This window comes from Syngnathus floridae, chromosome 3 (assembly GCF_059516105.1).
Source record: "Syngnathus floridae isolate MCC-2025c chromosome 3, RoL_Sflo_1.0, whole genome shotgun sequence".
NCBI classification, from domain to species: domain Eukaryota; kingdom Metazoa; phylum Chordata; class Actinopteri; order Syngnathiformes; family Syngnathidae; genus Syngnathus; species Syngnathus floridae.
This window is the reverse complement of record NC_142415.1, coordinates 9,715,085-9,737,728: the sequence shown is the minus strand read 5'-3', so window position 1 is coordinate 9,737,728 and position 22,644 is coordinate 9,715,085. Positions and strand designations below refer to the sequence as shown.

At 37.6% G+C, this 22,644-nt stretch overlaps 2 protein-coding genes across 2 annotated transcripts; one reads left to right on the top strand and one right to left on the bottom strand.

The window, feature by feature from the left end:
• The first annotated feature begins 1,915 nt into the window (after positions 1-1,915).
• LOC148400399 (excitatory amino acid transporter 2-like) lies at positions 1,916-17,894 on the top strand. The gene is made up of 11 exons (XM_088370343.1): positions 1,916-2,098; positions 8,468-8,607; positions 8,816-8,968; positions 9,767-10,017; positions 10,132-10,240; positions 10,337-10,463; positions 10,571-10,804; positions 11,465-11,659; positions 11,798-11,932; positions 13,978-14,188; positions 15,132-17,894. Exons 1-11 carry the CDS (start codon positions 2,064-2,066, stop codon positions 15,201-15,203), a joined length of 1,662 nt encoding a protein of 553 aa, XP_088226469.1. The 5' UTR covers positions 1,916-2,063; the 3' UTR covers positions 15,204-17,894.
• Positions 17,831-20,753, bottom strand: LOC148400398 (uncharacterized). The gene is made up of 5 exons (XM_088370359.1): positions 20,558-20,753; positions 19,004-19,600; positions 18,856-18,930; positions 18,673-18,751; positions 17,831-18,589 (listed from the first exon to the last, which is right to left on the bottom strand). The coding sequence occupies exons 1-5, from the start codon at positions 20,625-20,627 to the stop codon at positions 18,427-18,429; spliced, it is 984 nt and encodes a 327-aa protein (XP_088226485.1). The 5' UTR covers positions 20,628-20,753; the 3' UTR covers positions 17,831-18,426.
• Between the last annotated feature and the right edge of the window lie 1,891 nt (positions 20,754-22,644).

Sequence of the window (22,644 nt, the reverse complement as noted above, 5' to 3'; positions counted from 1 at the left end):
GCAACAACACTTCACTTCAGTCAGTACAATCAAAGCTAACTTGTGCTTGAATTTTGATAAAACCCTTTTAAATATGGTGATGTTGTGTTTTTTTTTTTTTTTTTTTTTTGTAATGCTTTCTATCGACGGACAAGCCAAAACACTTTGTGCTCTCTGTATTTTTCCAACCACTATGATTCCATGGCTCTTGCAGAAACTTCCACTTAGCATCCCATCTGTCATCTGTCAGGTTGACAAACACAAGCAAACAAAAGCATCCCTTTTACTGGAACCTAAAAACCTGTTAAACAAGCTGTATTTCTAGAAATCCCGAAAATGCCATTAATGTTTCAATGGGAAGATCACATCTCTGTATGACCACAATAACTAAAGTCCATGTCCATGGTTATTAAAGAGGCAGGCGGCCTCTTTTCTCTGCATTCAAATTGAATCTGCTCAAATGTGTGACATATTGCTATGTCCTACAAAAAGGTCCAGTGATTAGAGTCGGAGTGCACACACAAGAAAAAGTCGAGCGGGCGCAGTACCACTGCTTGTTTTGTAACCAGCGGCTGAAATTAATTGGAGTGTTTCCAATATTACAGCGTGAGGTTTCTTGACAACAACAAAATAACACAATGTCTTATTAATATTTCCAGCAGTGCATTTACGAGCCAAACATTTGATAGATAGCAGTCTTAGGGTCACTAAATGAAGAGTAGAAATGGAGCGCACTGACCAGTTTGGCATAGATGATTTATGTTCCGCTTCCATCGAAAAGAATACCTTGAATCGCCCAAAAAAGTCTATTTGGACTTGTTTGAGTTGTTCCAGATTGTGGTTTCTCTGATCACGAAATTCTTCGTCTTCATTTCTTTATTCAAAAAGGGACAACACACATGTATCAACATTGGACAATGAAATGTGGCAGTCTGTTAAACAAAGCAAATTTTTATTGACAGTTCCTTGGGTAGGTGTAAAAACCACCCTCAAATACCAAGTTGCAGAACAATACAATCGTAACAACAAAAAAAATATTTGCCCAAGGATAGTGCACCTGAGTCTGTCTGACTCATAGAGAGTGCATTTGGCCCAACCGTTTCAGTTTTTGGTTGGAGACATTTATATTTAACAGATAGCTGGTCCTTCACAATCAATGCATTTGATGATGCATTTGCTTGCTGATTTGTTTCATAACTATGTGATTATAGACAATTGAACTGGAATTAAATCCTGTTGCTGTCTCACTTGGCATTAAATTCGCACAGGTCTGACTGTCCAGTTCACTGCTGCTTGTCATTTCTTTGGGTATATGTGGCCTCTGTGCACGTGAGATCAGGCGTTTGTGAGTTCTCATGCAGCCTGTCCAACGTGCTGTCATTGAGGAACACACTGAGAGGATTTGCTAAACATAGCTCTTACTCCTAAGATGCAGACACATGCCCCGTTCCTTTACAGCTTTGAGCGGAGGAACTAAGACAAAGCACAACAAACTGGGCTCGTACCAAAATCTGCAACTTGCAGAGAAAATAGGTATAAATGTATAAGTGTAAAGGTTTGCACATTATTCAACTGGAAATTTACTGATTGAACACAAAACAGGTGAGTATTACAATTACACAGCGTTTATTGCTCAACGGGGATATCATTAAGAAAAACAAAACAATCTGATGTTAGATTCTTTCATTTTGTTTGTTTTCTTATTTTGCATGCCAGTTCGTTTTGTCACGGTTTTCAACCGTACTATTTAAGCTCTTCCTCTCTGTGGCTCTAACTGGAGTGAAAATGTGAAAATCGTGTGATTTATTGTGAGAACACCACAAACACACCTAAGAAGACATTCTGTCCCACGTTTGAACTCTCCACCCTCTGTCTAAGCATCAGGGTACATAAAGCGCATGCGCGCCATTCTCATTGGAGTTTGCAAACGGGGAGGTGCAAGGATCTCTGCAGTAGACTTTTGCAGAGGAACATGCTGTATCAGATCTGCCATATATTGTAAATAAAAAATAATAATAGTCAAATACTAGCCAATCATCTTAAAAAAATAACAAAGTACATTTACAGTTATCTTAGGGAGAAAAATGTACAAGTTTGAAGAAGACAAGATACCCAACAGGTGAGCAAGTTTCATATTGAGAGTCGTATGTGAATATATATTTCAGGATACACATAGACAGCAAGCATCATGTCAATATGTGAGGGCTTCCATTAGTGAAAGGATTATGTCTGCATGTTTCAAATGCTATAGTTATTTTTTGTGTGTAATTCTTGTAGTACACTTGGTTATGAACTTTGCAGGTCCACATGACTGTAGTCCACCCCTGAGTGATGGTATAATAGCAGGTCAGATCAAGTAAATGGTAAATTCTTACCTTTGAGATCATTAAGTCCCCCCAAACTATCTGACTTAATACTCCACAAATGTCAATGGTAACTTTAAGACGAATGTTATCTTTGCCCCTAATAAAATGGTTATTTCTTTAAGCAGAGCAAAGATATGTTCATTTTCATTACACTCCACGTTTGTCAGAAGACAGAAGATAACTTGTATTCAAATATTATTGTAATGAAATGGAAATACAAACTCCAGTCCTCGGGCCACATCCCTGCATGTATTCGAAGTTTCCCTCGTTAAACACTAAATTGAAATGATCAGTTCATCCTCACGTTTTGCAGGAGCTTGATAATGATCCTAATTAATTGAATCAAGTGTGTTTACGAGGGAAACTTCGAAAAGGAATGCGGCCTGTATTGAAAATATTATTTTTTTGATCCAACACAGTGCCGTACTCTACCACTAGTGTTACATTTAATTTGATCTGTATAACTGAATAACAATAATATGCACCATGAACACAGCATACATTAGTATTCGTATTACTATTTGTACAAACGTACACCAACAAATGAAAATTCAACAAAATGATTGATAAGCGAATGAAGTCGCACAAATAAACACAACATGGAGGAAAACTGAGATTTATTGATGAATTTAATAATTATCAGGACAATTCTGCAACATAGAACACACATGTAATGCAATACAAATATGTCAGAAACAATAATCCAGAAAAGTTCATGCCGTTTACGCACATCATTAACGGGGATTTGGTGTATTTCGTGGCCCTCCGTATGGTTTTAATACAGGCTATATGGCCCTGATGCAATATGAATTACAACTGTAAGGGGAAATAGGTGCTTTCTTTGATTCAAGGAAGTATGATGTAAAATACTACACTGGATGCCCCGTTCTCTGAGTGTGTCTGATCCATCTCTGTGTGTGCTGGATTAGGATGGCTCAGGACGGATGAGTTAATTATAGGCACCTGCTGTCTAAGCGTGGCGTGTGTTGTCAGGTGTTGCAGCATGAGGTCGGCTTGGTGCAGAGTGCAGAGAGGAAAGGCGGAGTGAGGTGTGAAATTGCGTGTGCAAATGGTTTGCCACGTGCTCTGTGCGTGTATGCTTTCTCACTTTCTAATCGCTGACGGCTGATATCACTGACCGCTGATCAGTCATGGCACGTTTACAGGATTGTGTGAATGCAAAGAGACAAGTTTGAACACTGATAATATTCTGCTTCAAAAATATATACAGTATCAGGCACAACATTATAGATAGATAGATAGATAGATAGATAGATAGATAGATAGATAGATAGATAGATAGATAGATAGATAGATAGATAGATGGATAGATAGATAGATAGATAGATAGATAGATAGATAGATAGATAGATAGATAGATAGATAGATAGATAGATAGATAGATAGATAGATAGATAGATAGATAGATAGATAGATAGATAGATAGATAGATAGATAGATAGATAGATAGATAGACAGACAGCAGGTCATCCCTCGGGTCAATCATCTTGATATATTTTTGGAGGTGTCTTGTTTCCTCCTGTATAGTGTCCTGGACTATACAGTCCAGTCCATGGCCAACCCTCTTCCCACTTTGTATACAGCCTCAGGATGCTGAACGAAGAGGAACCCTCTGTGCATTGTAAGGAGCTTTCTTGTCTTGATATCAGTGGCTCCCTGGTCAGTAGAATTCTGTCTGATGGGAATCTGCTTCCTGACAAGGCATAGGTGTTAATGGCCCGGCTCTTGTTGTTGCCGTTCAGCTGACTAGTCAGGGTCTGCCTCGCCCTGTATCATGTATAATCTGGATAATGCAAGCCTGCATCCTGCACCAGTTTGGAAAATGTTGGATGGATGGTTGGATGGATGGATGGATGGATGGATGGATGGATGGATGGATGGATGGATGGATGGATGGATGGATGGATGGATGGATGGATGGATGGATGGATGGATGGATGGATGGATGGATGGATGGATGGATGGATGGATACATGGATGGATACATGGATGGATACATGGATGGATACATGGATGGATACATGGATGGATACATGGATGGATACATGGATGGATACATGGATGGATACATGGATGGATACATGGATGGATACTTGGTTGACATTTAATTAATTAAATTTTTGTTTTTTACCAACATTGTTCATCTATGGTATACAGTTATCATTTATATGATCCAATTCTACAATTTCCAAACTTTACGATAATGTTCGTGTGTAAATAATTGATAAACGTGTAAAAGGATTTGAAAACGACAATTTACTTGATATACTGGAGGAGCTATAATACAAGCCTGCACAAGCCAAGTTTGGAAAAAGCTTGCTCATGTTTTATTCAAGAACCATTTGTGGAAGTAATATTAATAAAGATTCATGATTTCACATAGGCTTGAAACCTCCACCCTTTGTCCTCCCAACATAACTATCATCTTCAACATTACAAATTGTATATCGAGTTGCATTCTGGAATATTTATGACAGCTACGTTTCCACCCCCTTTTATCACAATGCGATACATACAGTGAATATTAATTAACTAACAAACGATATTTTGTCACTAAGACAAGATGTTTTGGTTTTATTATTATATGAAATGTGTTTTGAGAAATTATTCCACCTCCGGCCCTCCCTGTGTGGAGTTTGTATGTTCTCCCTGTGCCCGCGTGGGTTTTCTCCGGGCACTCCGGTTTCCTCCCACATCTCAAAAACATGCTTGATAGGCCGATTGAGCACTCCAAATTGTCCCTAGGTGAGAGTCCAAGTGCGAATGGTTGTTCGGCTCTGCGATTGGCTGGCAACCGGTTCAGGGTGTCCCCCGCCTACTGCCTGATGACTGCTGGGATAGGCTCCAGCAGGCTCGCGACCCCCGTGGGGTCAAGTGGTACAGATAATGGATGGATGGTGTTTTGAGAAATTCTAAATAAGATGTAGTAAATACTTCATTGTTAAAGGGGACAGAACTAGGTGAAATAATAACAGCAGCAAGGACAGTGTTCTATCACTAATCTTGGCAGATTGACTCCACCCTTTTTGTCGGGAGGTGTTCTGTCGGATCTCCAGGAAAGCCAGTTTACCTTTCAGCAAATCTCTACAGCTGCATGCGCAAGCATCTGAGAATCTGGATCTATTTTGCATGCTGAAAAGGAAGAGGTCTGCAACTTTTTAAAGGCTGAATAACCAATTTTGAAGAGCTAAAATATTTTTTTTGGGGGGCTTCTAATTGGATTTACTAACTAACAAGCCATGACTTTGTTAATGTTTACCTGACGGATAGCAGCACAGTCTCTCTTACGTACAATTTACATTCTAAACTGCTCCCAAATGAACAGGTAAGTGCATTTGGAATCCATATGTTGCATACAATGATGTCATACAGAAATCAATGTGGTGATTTAGACAAACATTACAAGAGTGGATTTTCAGTCAAATGATTGTTGGATGGATGGATGGATGGATTGTTGAAGAATTTGATTTCACACAATATTGCCAATTTGTTGTACATTTACAGCCATTGAGCTATTTATGTGTTAGAAGATGAAATAACCTGTTTTTGTAATTGCTTTTATATCTTTTTACAAGTGTCATGGCACTTTTATGGAATCTATTGATTAATGTTAACAGAAGCAATCTAGCTTGCAATGATAACATTTTTTCGTCTATCTTTTTAAATGTCATTTGTTTACGCATTCTTACTTTCAGGACAATACTCGTAAAATCCACAAATCTCTAATGGGTAATCTCATACATTACATTTACCAGGCACACCTTGGTGGCACCTTGACTTTCCCTGGGAAGCCCTGGGAAGTTACGTAACACAATTAGTCATGTGCTGAAGGTGCTAATTTTATCCTCTTGAAAAGACTTAAGTCTCATTAATGCTGGAATATTGGGTATCAGGCAGCCGTGATTGACTTGTTGGATCACTTATGTACCTCAAATGTTCCTTCAATAGTGTCGCGCAGAATTCTCTTCAGTAGCTCAAGATTTGATATGTACGTAATTAAACCTCAAGTAGCCTGCATAGTGTTAACGCAATAATCTCTTCCTTTTCTCCATCACTTCTAATACTCCAAATAAACCCACATTTTTCAAGGTGAAATGTTTCTCTCGTATTTTACCTTTCCAGATCAAAATAAATAATGTTCATTTTGTACTTACTTGATAATCCAGGCGTTAAAGTCAAGAAGGTCAAACGTCTCAATGCCATGAGCTTTGTTACATAACCGCAAACGTCTGTACTCTGCACAGCAGATTTAAAGGCCGCGCAGGGGAGAGCTGATCTTTAAGTCCAAGGGCTTTACGCCAAACCATAACAAACTAACATGTTGCATCAATGGTGTAATGAAGCAGCATGATAAAAAGTTTGGAATTAGCAGTATATCACTGTGAGATTTGGAAGTACCAAAATAACCACGAATAGTTAAGTTAGAACTTTCAAGAGCTAGAAGTAACATATTTTACGTATATTTTCATTGAACCAAGGTTTTATTCCATCCATTAAAATGTTTTTCTGGGTTATCTGAATCGGGGAGTCATTTCTGAATCAATTTCGATAAAGCTTTGGGAAATGAATAGTTACGGGTCAAGGAGGGAACTCGCAGAATAAACAGCTGTGTTAGAATAGAGTAATAGCAAATTTTGTTTGAGATAACTTTATTTTATAAAACACTCAAACTCGACTACACATATTCAAAGTCAATGTGATTTAATGAGTTTTTCCTTTTACATAAAGTCAAGAAAAAAAAAGCTGTGTAAAATATTTCTGGTAAAAACTGAATATTGCTTGCAGAATTTGCTTGACTATACTACACTAATTTACATAGTCGTAAAATGACCGTTTCTGAGAATTGCTGTGACATATGAAGCCAACTTCTGACACCTACAAACTTTCATTCGAGCCCAGGATCATTCAATTGCATTCTACAGTCCTTCATCATTTCGTAAGTCTCCTACGTGAAGCCAAGCCAGCAGCAAGAAACCCTCACAAATCATTAAATCAATCATTAAAAAAAGAAGATGTGCTGAAAGTGGTTTCATTTTGCCAAGCAACAAATTGGCTTGCCCTAAGAAAAATGGCACAACCGTTTGTGCACTGCTGATTGTTCTCCGAAGGACAATTGGTCAGACAAATTCAAACACCCAAACACTGAATTCAATCCAGAATACACAGTACTGAGTAAACCCTGAGAAGTGTGGCGCACAACTTTCTTGGTTCCAAAAAAATCAAGATTCATGAAGAGGAATGCCCAATCCAAAAGAGAATTGAAGTGGTGAAGTAAAAATGCATTTTCTGAAGCTAATCTACATACTACGTGTGAAATGTTAAAAAAATGTTCCGGGAAATAATTCCAGTTTGCAGGTTTGAGACATTGGTCAATGGCATGCTGCTATGTTTGAGTTTGAAAAATAAGACAATATTATTTTGTTTGCATTTGTGTATGTGGCAATTCAAGCTATTATATATGATTTTGAAGTTTCAAAAGTACTTTTTATATACTGTATATATTTTTAACAAACTGCTATTACGATACTGAAAACTGTTTAATAGCTTTCATGTTGTTACGTGTGTTCCTGTTTTGACTATTTACAACACTAAACTAGGAATTAAAGGTTCCACAAGTTTTTTGCACATCTATTTATAATCAGGAATTATTGGCAATTGATTCTAAATTTTAAACATTAGCACGATACAGTTTTAAAATGCATTCTGTCACCTGTGCATGTTTTTTTTGCATCGCAGGGCCTCAGAAAATACAAACTAACTGCAGTCTTGGCACTCATGGCACTGATTCTGAGCCTGAGATCAGCCACGTAATGAATTTCCAAATAGAAGGTTGAATATGAGTGATATTGCTCCTTCTTCCAGCGCTATCGTAATAGACTGAAAAAAAGCAAACATAGAGCCAGCTACTGAGTGCCAAAAGTACATAATAACCTTAAGAGTTTTCCCACAGTTGCGCAAACTACTGACCAGTAAAATAGCTTCAGTTTTAAAAATTTCAGTTTCTTGTGCAATGAAAAGATGAAATTCACCAAGTCAAAACAGTTCACACCTCCTTTTACCATGCTGTGAGAAAAGCTTTTTCTTGTTTTCTTCTGTCACAGCACCAACAAGATGCAGAAGCAAGTGGAGGTCAGGATAGATGAGGGCCACTTGGAGCCCACAGTGGACTCAACTGAGAGTGCATGTAGCAGTGTATGTGATAAAATCATGAAGAACATGGTTCTAACTCTAACAATTCTCGGTGAGTTTAAGGTCATATGAATATTGATTGTCCACTAGTCGATAAACAAGACAAAGACGATTGCATTCATCTAACAAGCGGTGGCTAGTGATTGTCGTGGTTGCAGCTTTACTGTATCATTCATCAACGTCTTCATTGTTGGTAGTGAGGCAACGGATTCTGATGTGTAAATGTCATTGTCAATTTGTTTATTTCATCATTGATTCAGGTGTGTTTCTGGGTTCCATTGCTGGAATGCTGCTGCGGCACATATCGCCTCTCCCTCCTGACGTTATTATGTTCATCAGCTTCCCGGGGGAGATCCTAATGAGGATGTTGAAGATGCTTATTTTGCCTCTTGTTGTTTCAAGTCTGGTCACAGGTGGGTAAAAGAAAGTGGCGGCTGCCTATAATCTGTGTTCTTCACTGCAATCTGTAGCCTTGAGCTGAAACAGCAAACACCAAGATAAAGAGCTTAAGTTTACAAAAGTCTTTTAAAAGTTGAATATAGCACGATTGAAATAATGAATTATGGCTTTGTGGGAATCGTCAGCTCATAATGCAAATTAAAATCCTATTCCTATAACTGCACATTGTTTAAATAGATGAAAAAAAATATGAATTCATATTTTCAGTTTGATGATCACCTTTGTGATGCCATCAGACTAAAATTAGAGCCAAGCCTTGAATACTAGGTTGCATAGAGGGTCGTAGCTGTCAACCCATCACCCATCACCCACCACCAGGTGGGTGTGCGGTCTCCGATGGGAGGGGGATGGATACCCAAACAGATTGAGAAGGTCTGCTGGGAAAGTCTTTGCAGAATGAATTCTTGACAGCTTTAAGGAAATTGTGCCCCACCATGTGGTGGCTCAGGATGGGAAAGCAATGCTGTGTGTCGTAGAAACGGGGTATTGCTGATCTTGGCTAGCGATGTTGTGAGTTGGTGTGGACAATACATGAAGATAAAACGACTTGGTTGAGGGAAATCTTTTTTTTTTTTTTTTTTTTTTTAATTTAGGTTGGTGAGTCCAAGAAAATAAATAGATAAACAATCACTAAAACATTCTTTTGCGTTCACTTCATACCATAAGCACATTAAAGTAAGGTACACATAACTGGAAAGGGACAATTGTTCATTCTTTATTTTGATATTCTTGTGAAATTTCTCCTATAACAGGACTGGCTGGCTTGGATGCCAAATCTAGCGGGCGTTTAGGCACCAGAGCAATGGTGTACTACATGACAACAACAGTGATTGCAGCAGTCTTGGGGGTGATCTTGGTGTTGCTCATCCATCCCGGGAACCCCAAGCTCAAAGCTAATCTTGGACATGGGAAGAAGAATGATGATGTTTCCAGTGTGGATGCTTTATTTGATCTTATACGAAACCTGTTCCCAGAAAACTTGGTGCAAGCCTGCTTCCAACAGGTACATATCTGATCTTCAATGTTCTATTTGCTGTCCCATGTTGTGAAGTTAGGATATACAATGCATAACTCATCCCTTCATAGTTCCAACTGTTGCTCTGTGTTTCTTGTGCAGATACAAACAGTGACCACAAAAGTACAGGTGCCCACGAACAGAACCAAAGCACCCCCGCAGTTCACCATCAAGAGGTCACTTCAGTTCAAGGGTGGAATGAATGTCCTTGGTAGGCTATTGATCTTATTCCCAACAAAAAAGTACTCTGATTGTGTTGTGGGTGTCTGACTTGACTTTTAATTTGCACTTATGTTTTGTATCAAAGGTTTGATTGGATTCTTTGTTGCGTTCGGAGTCATCATGGGGAAAATGGGGGAGAAGGCCAAGCTTATGCTGGAGTTCTTTAACGTCTTGAATGAGATCATCATGAGGATTGTTAGTGCCATTATGTGGTAAGTGTACGGCTCACAAAAGCCAGAAACAGGAAGCGTTAACACTATCTACGGCATACTGTTGATGCTCCTCCATAAATGCAGTGTTTCTTTTTGTTGCATTTCAGGTACTCGCCGTTTGGAATTGCTTGCCTAATATGTGGAAAAATCATCTCTATTGCCGACTTAGAGGTGGTTGCCCGACAGCTGGGAATGTACATGATCACTGTGATAGTGGGCCTCATCATCCATGGAGGCATCTTCCTTCCTCTAATATATTTTGTGATAGTCAAGCAAAATCCTTTCAAGTTCTTCATGGGAATATTCCAGGCTTGGGTCACGGCACTTGGAACAGCATCCAGGTATTATCTGTTGTTCAAAAAGGATTCAAATGACCTGACATTGGCTAGTACAAGGTGGTTGTTACTAATGATTTCATTTTTAAGGATTTTTTAAATACACTGCTTTGATACGTACCTTGTTTCCAAGGCTATATAGCAAACAACAACAACAGGAACTTTTATTTAAAGCGGTAACTGAAATATTCATGCCAGCAGCGACTTCCAACTTTGTTTCCATGCGGGATATTTTTCATTTACTCTGTGTTTTATTAATGACGTGAGAAGCCCTCATTCCCCTCCTGAGGTGAGCTCACTTCTTTTAAGTTCCTGCCAGCTCACTGCTCCACCATCTACAAGAAGTACTAATTGTCAGACAAAACAAACATTGCAGCTGATTTCTTTTTTTTTCTCTTCATGCGCCCTTTCTTGAATGATTTTGGTCTCATTAAAGTCATGGCTTATATAAGATTTAAAATAACAAAAATAACAATTAATAAATCAGAATACTTTTGAACAATATTTGTTTGTGAGAACAGAGAAAGGTTGTCAGTTGGTTTGAAAACATCAAAAGAATTATGACCCAAATACAGAATATGAAATAGAATTATTTTGTTAGTTTGCAACACTGAGGTAAACCCTTATATGATTTTCTCTTTTCTTAAAATGTCTTATTTTCCATAGTGCTGGAACCTTGCCTGTCACATTCCGATGCTTAGAGGAGAACCTGAAAATTGATAAGAGAGTAACCCGTTTCGTCCTCCCTGTTGGGGCCACCATCAACATGGACGGCACGGCGCTCTATGAGGCCGTGGCTGCTATCTTCATCGCTCAGATGAATGGAATTGATCTCGATTGGGGCCAAATTGTCACTGTCAGGTGAGGGTATGACACCACACGTGATTATTATTATTATTATTATTATTATTATTATTATGAATACACATGCTATACATAGTGGGTGCCCAGCTTTGCTCATCATTATTCCTCTGAAGCTCAAATGTATGTCCTCTACAGTATGACAGCAACTCTGGCTAGTGTTGGAGCAGCCAGTATCCCCAGTGCTGGACTCGTGACCATGCTGCTAATCCTAACAGCAGTCGGGCTGCCCACCCAGGACATCAGCCTCCTTGTGGCCGTTGACTGGCTCCTGTGAGTAAAATGCTCTAAAGCACGTTATACAGGTGTCATTTCTTACACATTCATCTCATCACACCCGCTGTTTATTTAATCATCAGTCTGTTTACCTATGCTGCACTGAATGCAAAAGTTCAAACTGCAACGAACAAAAGTTTTCACTTCCCCAAAGACATCATTAAAATCTATGTCATCATCCCCAAAAAATGTGTAACAGCAAAAGTTTCAAATACTTTACAATTAAAGTTTCAAGCATTCTCATTTAATTTTTCAAATTGGCTTGTTTTAGGGAGCGGTTTGTTCTTATTTTAATGGAATGAACGTGTATGTCGTTTTCAATGTTTCCAGACAATTATCTTTATCTTTAAATAGGCATATAATAGAGGTAATTTAAATGTCATTGCCTTTTAAATAAATGCAGATTGTAATTTAAAAGTATTTTAGTCCCGAATGCATTACTCATTTTTATGGAGGGATACTTTTTTCAGCCCTCCTTTTCCCACATGATGGTTAAATTATTGAACAACACGACTAAATCACCCATCTGGAAACTGAAATAATTTCTTTCCCTCTGTCAAATTTCCTGATATCACTTAACCAGGAATAAGATGTGACCCAGAGACGATCCCTGGCAAGCCATGAGACATAATCAATCCCTCCAGTTCGACTTAGGTCTGCCCTGAGGTCTCACTCCCGGTGCATTTGCCCCAAATAGGCTCACTTCCAGATGATTTTTTTCCCACACGTCATGTACATTTCAATGGATACACATCTGTTATTGATGTGTTTACATTTACAAAACAAAACGCACAAAAAGACAAATATGTAAAAAAAAAAAAAAAAAAAAAAAAAAAACTACACACGTGTCATCACCAGGGAATGGCGACAGGGAAATTTGAAAATGTAATCATATTAAACTTGGTCATTTATCATGGTTTACTGTTTCCGTTTGTCTTTTCGGTCCCTATCCAAAGCTTATGTATAACGGGGCACCATTGTCGAAGTTCTATCAATTTGTCTGTTGATCTTTTAGTCCATACCGCCCTCATTTATGAACCCGACAAAGACACCGTTGTCTGATTTAGAGTGCTTATTCTCATCCCGGCAGTTTCACATTCAGCTGTCATCTTCCCTTGTAAAGTTTAAAGGTCACAGAGCAATAACGCCATAAAAGCAATATAATCTGTAAATCGCAACGGTGAGATCCGTAGGCCACCAAATTGGACTCGCTGCACATCCTGGTTGCACCCGGAAACCGCTGTCCATAAAAAAACATACATATTGAACAGAAGTGATGACATAAGGAAGCTTGGGGGGTGGGGTTGGGGGGTCCTGATCCAATGCACACCATGTGCACAGACAGAATGGCATGGAAGAGGGAACTTCTAGTCCTGGCACATTCTTTATAAATCAGCATGAGTGATAAAGCTTTTTCAAAGGCTATGTAGAAATAAATTGTGCAAACCAGCAACCAGTATTGTTCTATTGGTCCTCAGATAAGAGCCTTACTATCCTTTCCCGTTGTATTATTATTATGGGTTTTCTTAAAGTTAAATGTTTTACAAATATCTATTGGAAATCAGATGTAATATACAGTATACACAAAAGCAATCAATTTATCAATGAACACAATAGTGAGTTCAGTCCTGACAGACAACACAAATGCGAAATGGGAAAGTTCCAGTCTGTGAGTCACAAAAGATATTACATATCCAAGTTACACGTTTTCCCCTTCAAAGGAATGACTGGATGGTGTAATACACTTTCCAAGCCTTCCCATTTATTGAAGTGGAACGCTCATATTTTCTTAGTCTGAGTTTAAAACATTTAGTATTTTCTTTTCTGACACACCTTTGAAAGATGGACATGTATGCCCAAAACATGATGGTTAACCACTAAGTGCTATATTTTATCATAATTTACAAGTGATTGGGGCAATAGAATAAGTAGACAATTTACTCTGTTCTAATGAAGAAAAAACATGCGTTGGCTCTGTCTTTTGTCTCTCCTTTCACGTCGGTCTCTCTAATCAAGCTGTTTTCACGCTTATTGACATGCAGGGATCGATTCCGTACCTCAGTCAATGTGGTTGGCGACTCCTACGGAGCCGGTATTGTGTACCATCTCTCCAAAGATGAGCTTGACTCCTTTGATGCCCAACAAACCCGGATGGATGATTTTGAGATGACTAAAACAAAGTCCTTCTTTGAAAATAACACCAACCAGAATGTTTACGCTCACCACAATTCAATCCTGATAGACGACTGCAAGGTACACTTCATGTTAACGGATATAGAGACTTGTATGTAGAGGATTCTCCCCTACTCTGTTTGTCTTGTCAATGTGACTTCCTTTATTGGTGTATGTGTGAAATGTACAGTGAGGAAAAAAATGAAAATGAGTGAATTTAACAAGAACAAAAAGTTTCTGGATTGACTCATTCATCATTTCATCATAGGAAAAAGCAGTTTTTGTGGTACCAGGTTAACCAAAGGCTAAGTTTGTTTTTTATGACACTCTATGACCCTCCCCTCTTTTTTTTCTTTTTAACAATTCAAAAGGTCGTGAATCATATCCTGATAACTGTTACATTCCTTATACATCATGTACACAAGTATTATTGATTTATTTGTGGTTGTCTGGTATCACTGAAAAAGTATTATTTTCATTATATTATTTGGACATGTATTTATGTATTCAAGGCAGCCCCAACCAAAATTTTCTTCATATTATAAAATATAATTCTTTGCCTGTGGTATGACATAAAGACTGCTGTTTCTCTATGATTAATACTAGAATAATGCATAAAAGAATGAAATTAGCCCTTCAATAACTAATGTGATCCTCTTTTACTAGCAGCAGCCAAATAATTGGTGTTAGTTTACCTTGTGGTGGATTTGCATTGTGAATGATGCTGAAACTGCTTTCTCATCATTTGGCGTATTAAAATTCGGTTGGGCAGAGAATCCATTAAATACATGGCCAACTCTCAAAATGCGTTAACCCTGTTTTGATGTATTTGTGTCACCGTAAAACGCCTATTTCATTACATGAGTGCTCAAAGACATACATGGATTGAGAAATCCCATTTTCATACCCACCCTGAGGACAATGGCCTGAATGTCAAGAACTTTTGGCTTCTCTGCTTCAATCACTAATGGTGTGTTATGGTGCCTTGGGGCCTTGGTTAGAAACTGTTGATAATTGCTTTCAGGACACCTTGAGCAAAAATGGCAAGACGGCAGGATTCTGTTTTGTTGAAGAGGAACTACGGAAATTCGAGTAAAACAAACCCAGAAGCTGCTGCGCCTTACCCTGAGTTCCACAAGCTTTTATCTTCTGATGACAAAAACTGGTTTTATAATCATCCACTAGCCTTCTAACACAAATAGCAAACACAATGGACCATTAGAACACTGGAGAGATGGTTGCTGGAAATGGGCCTTCATACACCGACGTAGATTTTGCATTAAAAAACGTCATTTACCACATTATCAATGTATAAAGTGTACTCCTGATTAATTTAATGTTATCCTCATAGAAAAAAAAGCGATTTTATTTTAAAAATAAGGACATTTCTGAATGACCCCAAAATTTGGAACATATACTAAATATGTATTTACAAAATGACACAACACTAACCGCAGGGAATGAACAGGAGAATCATATTAAAGTTGCCGTTTTCAATTCCTATTCAGTTTTCCATCTCACCTCAGAAAACCACCTACAAAAACCAAGTTCCAACAACATTTGGTTAAAAAGACTCAGGGCCTTATTTGGTGCTGCTGCAAACTTCATGATTAGTCACTTATAGACCTCTTCAACTTTTTGTAACATTTCATTTCACTTTTGTATTTAACATCTTTATGTTGCATAGAGAGCTGAAATTATATAAGAAAGGGAAAGCCAAACATTGGTTTGATGCAAATCTCAAGGTCAATGCTTTAGCATTTTTTAACTGCTGAACGCTGCTTATTGTCAGTAATGGGTAGTTGCTTCAAAAAACGCTTTTGAATTTAGATTTTTTTTTTGGAATGTCGCTCAAAATGCAAACATGAGCACGGAAGGTTAAGGGAAAGACAGGCTGGTGCAATACCTTTTACTTTTTGACTAATTGGATTACAGCCTGATGTCGCACACACAGTCAAGCCTAAGCCGAAAGCTTATGTCTTACTTAGACCATCAAGCAGAAAAGGTGCGGGCGCTAATTGTGGCAACAGCCAGCCCATGATGTGTTGTTGTAAAACAAGTAAATGAGGAGGCCCTCCAAGGTTATTTGTTTATGTTTTTGTAAATATTTTGTAACGTTTGAAACACTGAATTTTTGGGAGTAGTTACTGGATATGCCTGGAATGTTTGTGTTCATACAGTAGGTGCTGTTTCTGAGCAAAAAAATAGATAAATAAATATAGTAAATAAGATAGGAACACAGTAGAATTGACTCTCACTACTCAAGACAGTGCATTGTTTTGTGTTTTTCTTTCAGTTTCTTGTTGTTTGTTAAATATTTAACTTGCCTTGAAGAAATCCGCTGCACAATGCAGTGAGCATGTTTTTGAAATTCCAAAAATACAAATTAAGCTGGGACTCCCAATCATTGAGGAAATTATTTCTATCCAACTTAATGGCAGAATGAGGATGGCTGGGCCCTCTTCATCAGCAGAAATTTGATATAGAATTTGTTTTTTGTCTTTGACTTCATATCTGAATTACTTTGATCCTGTTTGTTTATCAAATGCAAATTGTCTCCAGCATTTGATTGTATCTTAACTCAGATTTTACTTATTTATTTTTGGTCTGAAAAAAGCAAAAGCTAAGGTACCAAAAAAAAAAATGCTTAAAGTGCCTCCTTGCACTTTGTGTATATAGTTTGTAGTTAGATAACTCTGTAAGACTTGTATATAGCTTAATTGTCATTGTTTTGAATGTTTTTTGCTATGTTTGTATAATTAGATACAAATGTTAGAAGTATGTTTATTATACTCCACTGTAAGCCTGTGGTTTTTGATAGTTTGTGAACTTTTATTATTATGTAAAAAATTGACTTCATATTTTAATGTAGTAACTACTGTACTTCAAATCATGATCAAGGAGACAGTCCCTAATTATTAAATTAATAGTTTAATTATTTGATTGTGTATTTGGTTGTTTCAAAGTCATGAGCAAAGTGAAACAACTTTGTAAGTGGCAAACTGTTGGTGGCAGCTAAGTGTCTGCATGTACGGAGTGAGACCTGAGTACGATGTTTGCTTTGGGCCATTTTCAACCTGTACTGCTTGATAAAAATGGCGACATTAATACTTTGAGTATTTCAATTGTCATTTATGGAAATGTGGTGGGAAAAACTCAACTGCATGTACCACAGCTTTTTGCCATCTTTGCACAAGCAAAGGGTCAAGTGAGACACAGCATTACGGTGTTGTCTGACAGACAACTGGAATGGGAAGAACACAATACCTCTTGTGTTTGCATGCATTTGATTACATATCTGACTAATACACTGCTCAGTGAAAACATCTGACAGATCAGGGTTTACTGTTTTAAGCCAAAGTGTGACATGCTGAACTGAACTGTATTGCTTTCAGTAAAATATGGCACCTTTTAGAAGATGGGAGATGTTCTGAATAGAGGACGGGATATGAATGGAATTATATTATCTCTGCATTTAAAACGTCACTTTGATATTTCCTTGTATATTTTCTTGATATGACCAGTCAATGTTCTTGGTCAACTTATTTGGTAGTTTTTTTTCTTCCTTTTTAATGAAAATTTGAAATCTAGTAAATTCAACATATATTTTCTATTTATTTTTCTGTATTCTTTTTTTCCCCATTGTAATGTATCGTGACCTAGACTTTCCGAATCCACATCTATGAGGGCAGAAGTCTTTGTCAGGCAAAAAGTATACTAAAATTGTGTGTAATGTTTTAATAAGTGTAAGAAAATATCAAAAAATACAAATAAATTATCGATGAGATGCTGGTGGTCTTATTTCTCAAAACATATTTCATACAATACAGAAGAGCAACATCCAAAAAGCTGTTAAAAAAGTAGATTCTGTACTTTTGTAATTTATATTTTGGGCAGGTCAACAGAACAGCTTTTCATAGATTACATATACATACAAAAATTACATAAATGTAAAAAAATAATGTCATAAGAAACTCTTGAAAGCAGTAATTACAAATTATTATCAAATATTTGCTTTTTATTCTACAAAAAGACAAACTATTAACACTCCTTTGAATTTTACACAAAAATATGTGGTGGTACTCACAAAACATTTTCAACAGCTTAAGTTCTCAAATTTTAGTGGTTAAAAAGAGTTGATGGCACTGACAACTTGGAAATGAATATTGACATAATTCCAAAGTATTTATGAAAGCTTCCAGGGAGCCAAATGTCTTTGAATACAAAACTGCAAGAATGTTCCAAACCTTTTGTGCCGAGCGTTCTGAGGCAGCACGGCTGCACATTATTGAAATAAACTGTTTGTCTCGGTGGTGAGACTATTTCACTGGAAGCTCATCCAACGGGATAACTGTGTACTCCGCCGCCTTTCCGTTTTCCTTGGGTGTATCTTTCTGCAGGAACGCTTCGTTCTCTGACTTCTGCTGCTGTGAAAAGTCAACTTCGATTTGTGGTCTCGATGCTTGCCTCGGACCGTTCCATCTAAAAAGTAGGAATGGTTCATATTACGCTAGCTAGGAGATTCAGATTTTAGTATTTACTCTCAACCATGTTAAAAGTCTCACTTGTCTCTGGTAGCGATGGCAAGACAAAGCATCACCAGTGCTGCAACGCCAACAACAAAACCCAAGATGATGATCCAATCTGAATGAAAGGGGAGAGTTGAACTCAAAGAAATGATTTTTTATTTTTTATAAACAAAAAATTCTCTCAGAACATGCATGAATTTGAGTATGTTTGACAATCACCTGGTGTCACGTGCCCTTTGTGTTGCTCTGTTGTTGGAGGATTATTAGACTCAGGTATATGGTAAAATTCACCACCTGGGAAGTAATAAAAAAGGTTCATGGTTATCATTTAATTTTCCAATGTTATGGATGGGTAAAGGATGTTTACCTTGGACAGATGGAAATTCCAAGATTCTGCCTTTTTTTCCTATTATCTTTGGTATTCCAAATCCTGATCCTGACTCCAAATCTTCTTCTCCTGAAGTCCCCTGTTCTATGGTAATGAAAGCTGGACTATGGGTCATGCTGGGTTTTGTCGTAGGATATTGTTCTAGAATCTCACTATTCCCAGACCCTGAATAAAAACTTTCAAAATCAACAGTTGGAGAGGGCACACTGGGCTCTGTGATGTTACTTGACTGGGTTGCATTTGTCTGTGAGGAGGAAGTCCAGCCAGAGGGAAGACTTAAGGTGGTAGATGAGCTGGAACTTGGCAAACGTCTTTCACTTGTGGTTGAATAATCTTCATCCTTGGGCTGGAAGAGCCCGTCACCTGATGTGTCTCCCTCAATCATCTCCTTCAACAGGGTTCGATTACGACCATCTCCGCTGCCAGATGATGTTTGGTTGGTCTCTTGAGTGCTCAACTTTTCTTCAAGTGGTTCGGATTCGCGTGATGGGGGAACAAAATGTTCAACAAGGAACCCGTCCGTTACAGCCTCTCGGAGCACCTCTTCCTCAGATTTAATGGGAATTTGGGTCACAGCTGGGAGAAAGAGATGGAAAAGTACCAGGGTCACTACAAATATTTACCTACCAGACTTGGCATGGAATTTTTTTTCCTTAGCCGTAATCTATTACTATAAAGGAGATTGCATACTCAGCCTGGAATTCTTGTATTAACTTGTGTTGTCTACTTTGTTAAGGTGTGACAGTAATGATTAACCTGGGTGATTACTCATGTGTGAGTGTATCAAGAGGAAGTTTCATTGGGGCTTCAGACCATCACCCTTTTGGCACACTCAGTATAGAAGGAGATACAAAATCACACACTGGGATTCATGAACTTTGTCATTTTATAATGAACTGTACATCAATGTTATGGTAAAGTTATCATTTTAAATCACTGTTTCTGTCTATTCTGTTTTCCTTTTTGTTTGTTTCTGCTGTTTCTCATGAGATTATATGGAGCACAAACATGCATATTCTGTTTGCGCTCTTTAATTTCACCTTTTATAGATGAAGAATAAATTAATCTTATTTTGCATAGGCATTTTTGTGACATGCAGATCCACGAGTGAAACCTGCACTGCGACAGTGAAACATAACGCTTGGGCCCTTGAAAACATAGAACGAACGATTAAGAGTACTTCATGTGGAAGCAATTGAAGTGCTGACTCATTGGGGAAGAAAAGAGACACTGTGAGAATGACAAGGATCAACTCAATTAATCAATTCCGTATGTACCGAAAATGACATTGAAAGAAGAATGTGACACATTACTAAAATTGATAGCGTGCACTTGATCTGTATAATAAAAACAGTTTGTTATAATATGAAAACTTATGTATTTTAGTGGTTATTCATTCTAACATTTCCAGTTCGAATACTGTTATACTTAAAACTACAATATGGTAATAAAGCACTAAATCAACCACCTGCCAACAGTTAGCCAAATAATAGAGAAGAAGGGAACATATTAAAGAAAATAACTGCCACTTACAATGGACCAGACCAGAATAGACAATAGCCCAAAGTCCAAGAAAAATCCCCAAAAAGAGAGAAGTCGCCATCCTTGTACTTGTACCGATGAGCGCCAATCAGGTCTGTTTTCAGTGCTGCTGAAATTCTGGTCACCTTGTTTTCAATCTGATGATTCATAGCTTGGCCTCTTATATGCACCAGGTTTTTGTTGCATGAGTACAACAATGACTGACAACACAAAAACACACCTGTGAACACACCCTCTTCCTCAAAAATCTCCCATGCTCATTTCCTCCTTGTAAAGCAAAGCACGGAAACTTTGTGGTTAGGATTTGCTGTGGTGTGGAATTGCCATACAATCATCAAAATAGCTGTTTCAAATACTTTAGTTTCCTCATGACGGACAAATATTATAAAAGGTGTTTCAAATACTGTAGTTTCCTCATGATAGACAAATATTATAAAAGGTATCATTCAAAGCGGAGAATTACTACATAGAGGAACTTTTAATACACTTAAATTGATTCCAAGCCTTCCATTTATGTATATTAAACAGCGGCAGTTCTGCACATTGATTCTGTAACCCCCTTCCATCCAACGATTATACAGTAGTGTAATTGTTAAGATTGTGAAATAGCTCTGACGCCCAAAGGTGGGACTAATGTCTGTGACTCAGCATTGTAGTCGTTGGATGTGTCGTACTTTGTATTTCACAATGTGAGTCTTTTTCATGCAACAGTCTGAAATAATGTCCTATTTTCTCTCCATTTTAAACTATAGACAACAAACAATGGAGATGAATACCCAACATTTCAGTAACCCGGTTTGTAACTTCTTGATATCAAATTACTTAAATAACTTCTTGATATCAAATTATTATAATGTGAGCTGGAAGCAGATTGAATGTGACCCTCTAACAAAACCACTGGTCAAATTGCCTTAAACAGCCTTACACAAATTGGCCTTCAACCACCACTATTAAATAAAGCAATAACATTTTTGTTTGTATAAATCCGTATTATAATTTCAGGCTTAACAGTGAAACCGGAGAGAGAAAAATCAATCAAACAAGTACATGGGGAGCGGGGGCAATATTGTTCATGCAAAACAACAGGTGACCAAATGGAGAGGGTTTAAAAATTCAGTTCTGACACACAAGATGAAACATCACATATTTTCATTGGCGATTCATTCAGGGGAACTAACCAGAAAAGAAGTACTCAGATGATTTTAAAAACTGGAAAGTGATTTTCTTCCACAGGCAGTGTCTATTAGGTGAATGTGCATGTGATTTATTAATGGTGACTGATGGGTATCATAGGCCTTTGGCTTTTAGGTGTGATCAACACTGGAGGAGTTTGTTTGGATTGCACAACATGCGTGGGTTAGCACATGTCCAGTCTTGCACTCCCAAGAGTTTCATTAAATCACATTGAACTGGGAATTGTAATATATCAAGTTGAATATTCTCATGAAAACATATACCTGAAAAAGTCACAAGTATTATATGATTATATGGCATAGGATGTTATAAGGCATTGTATAAAAGTCTGTCATGCTCACATTCAAATAATACCCATAACACAAGGCGCTTTAAACAATTGTTATGGAAGTGTTAGATTAAAAAAAAAAATCAACAAGGTGTGATCATGGCATGAATTTTATTGATTTGATTTACTCACTATGAATGCTTGTGCTGCTTTACGCAGAGCCTGTGTTTATCTGGGTTTATTTTGGAAACATGTTTTTTCCTTCCTTAACTTTTATTTAGCTTTTCCGTGTAATATACGGTAAGGGTAAGATTATGAGACAAATATTAAAACTGAATAAGTACATTCCCTCATATTAGGGTGGTTGACCAACATAGTTTAGAGAGATTGTTGTTCGGTTCGTTTATAGTAAATAATTATATGTAAGAATTGATTTTGTTGTGATCACTTAACTTATAATCATAACTATTCTGTTGGAAATTCTGTCCAATCCCATCTGAATGGCCTGACAGCCTTGTTTTGTCTTTGCATACGGCACAGGTTCAAGACACCCTGTGCAGGATATAGCAGAACATAACTGTTCGTTTCATATAAATAACAATGTTCTTTTCTTTGG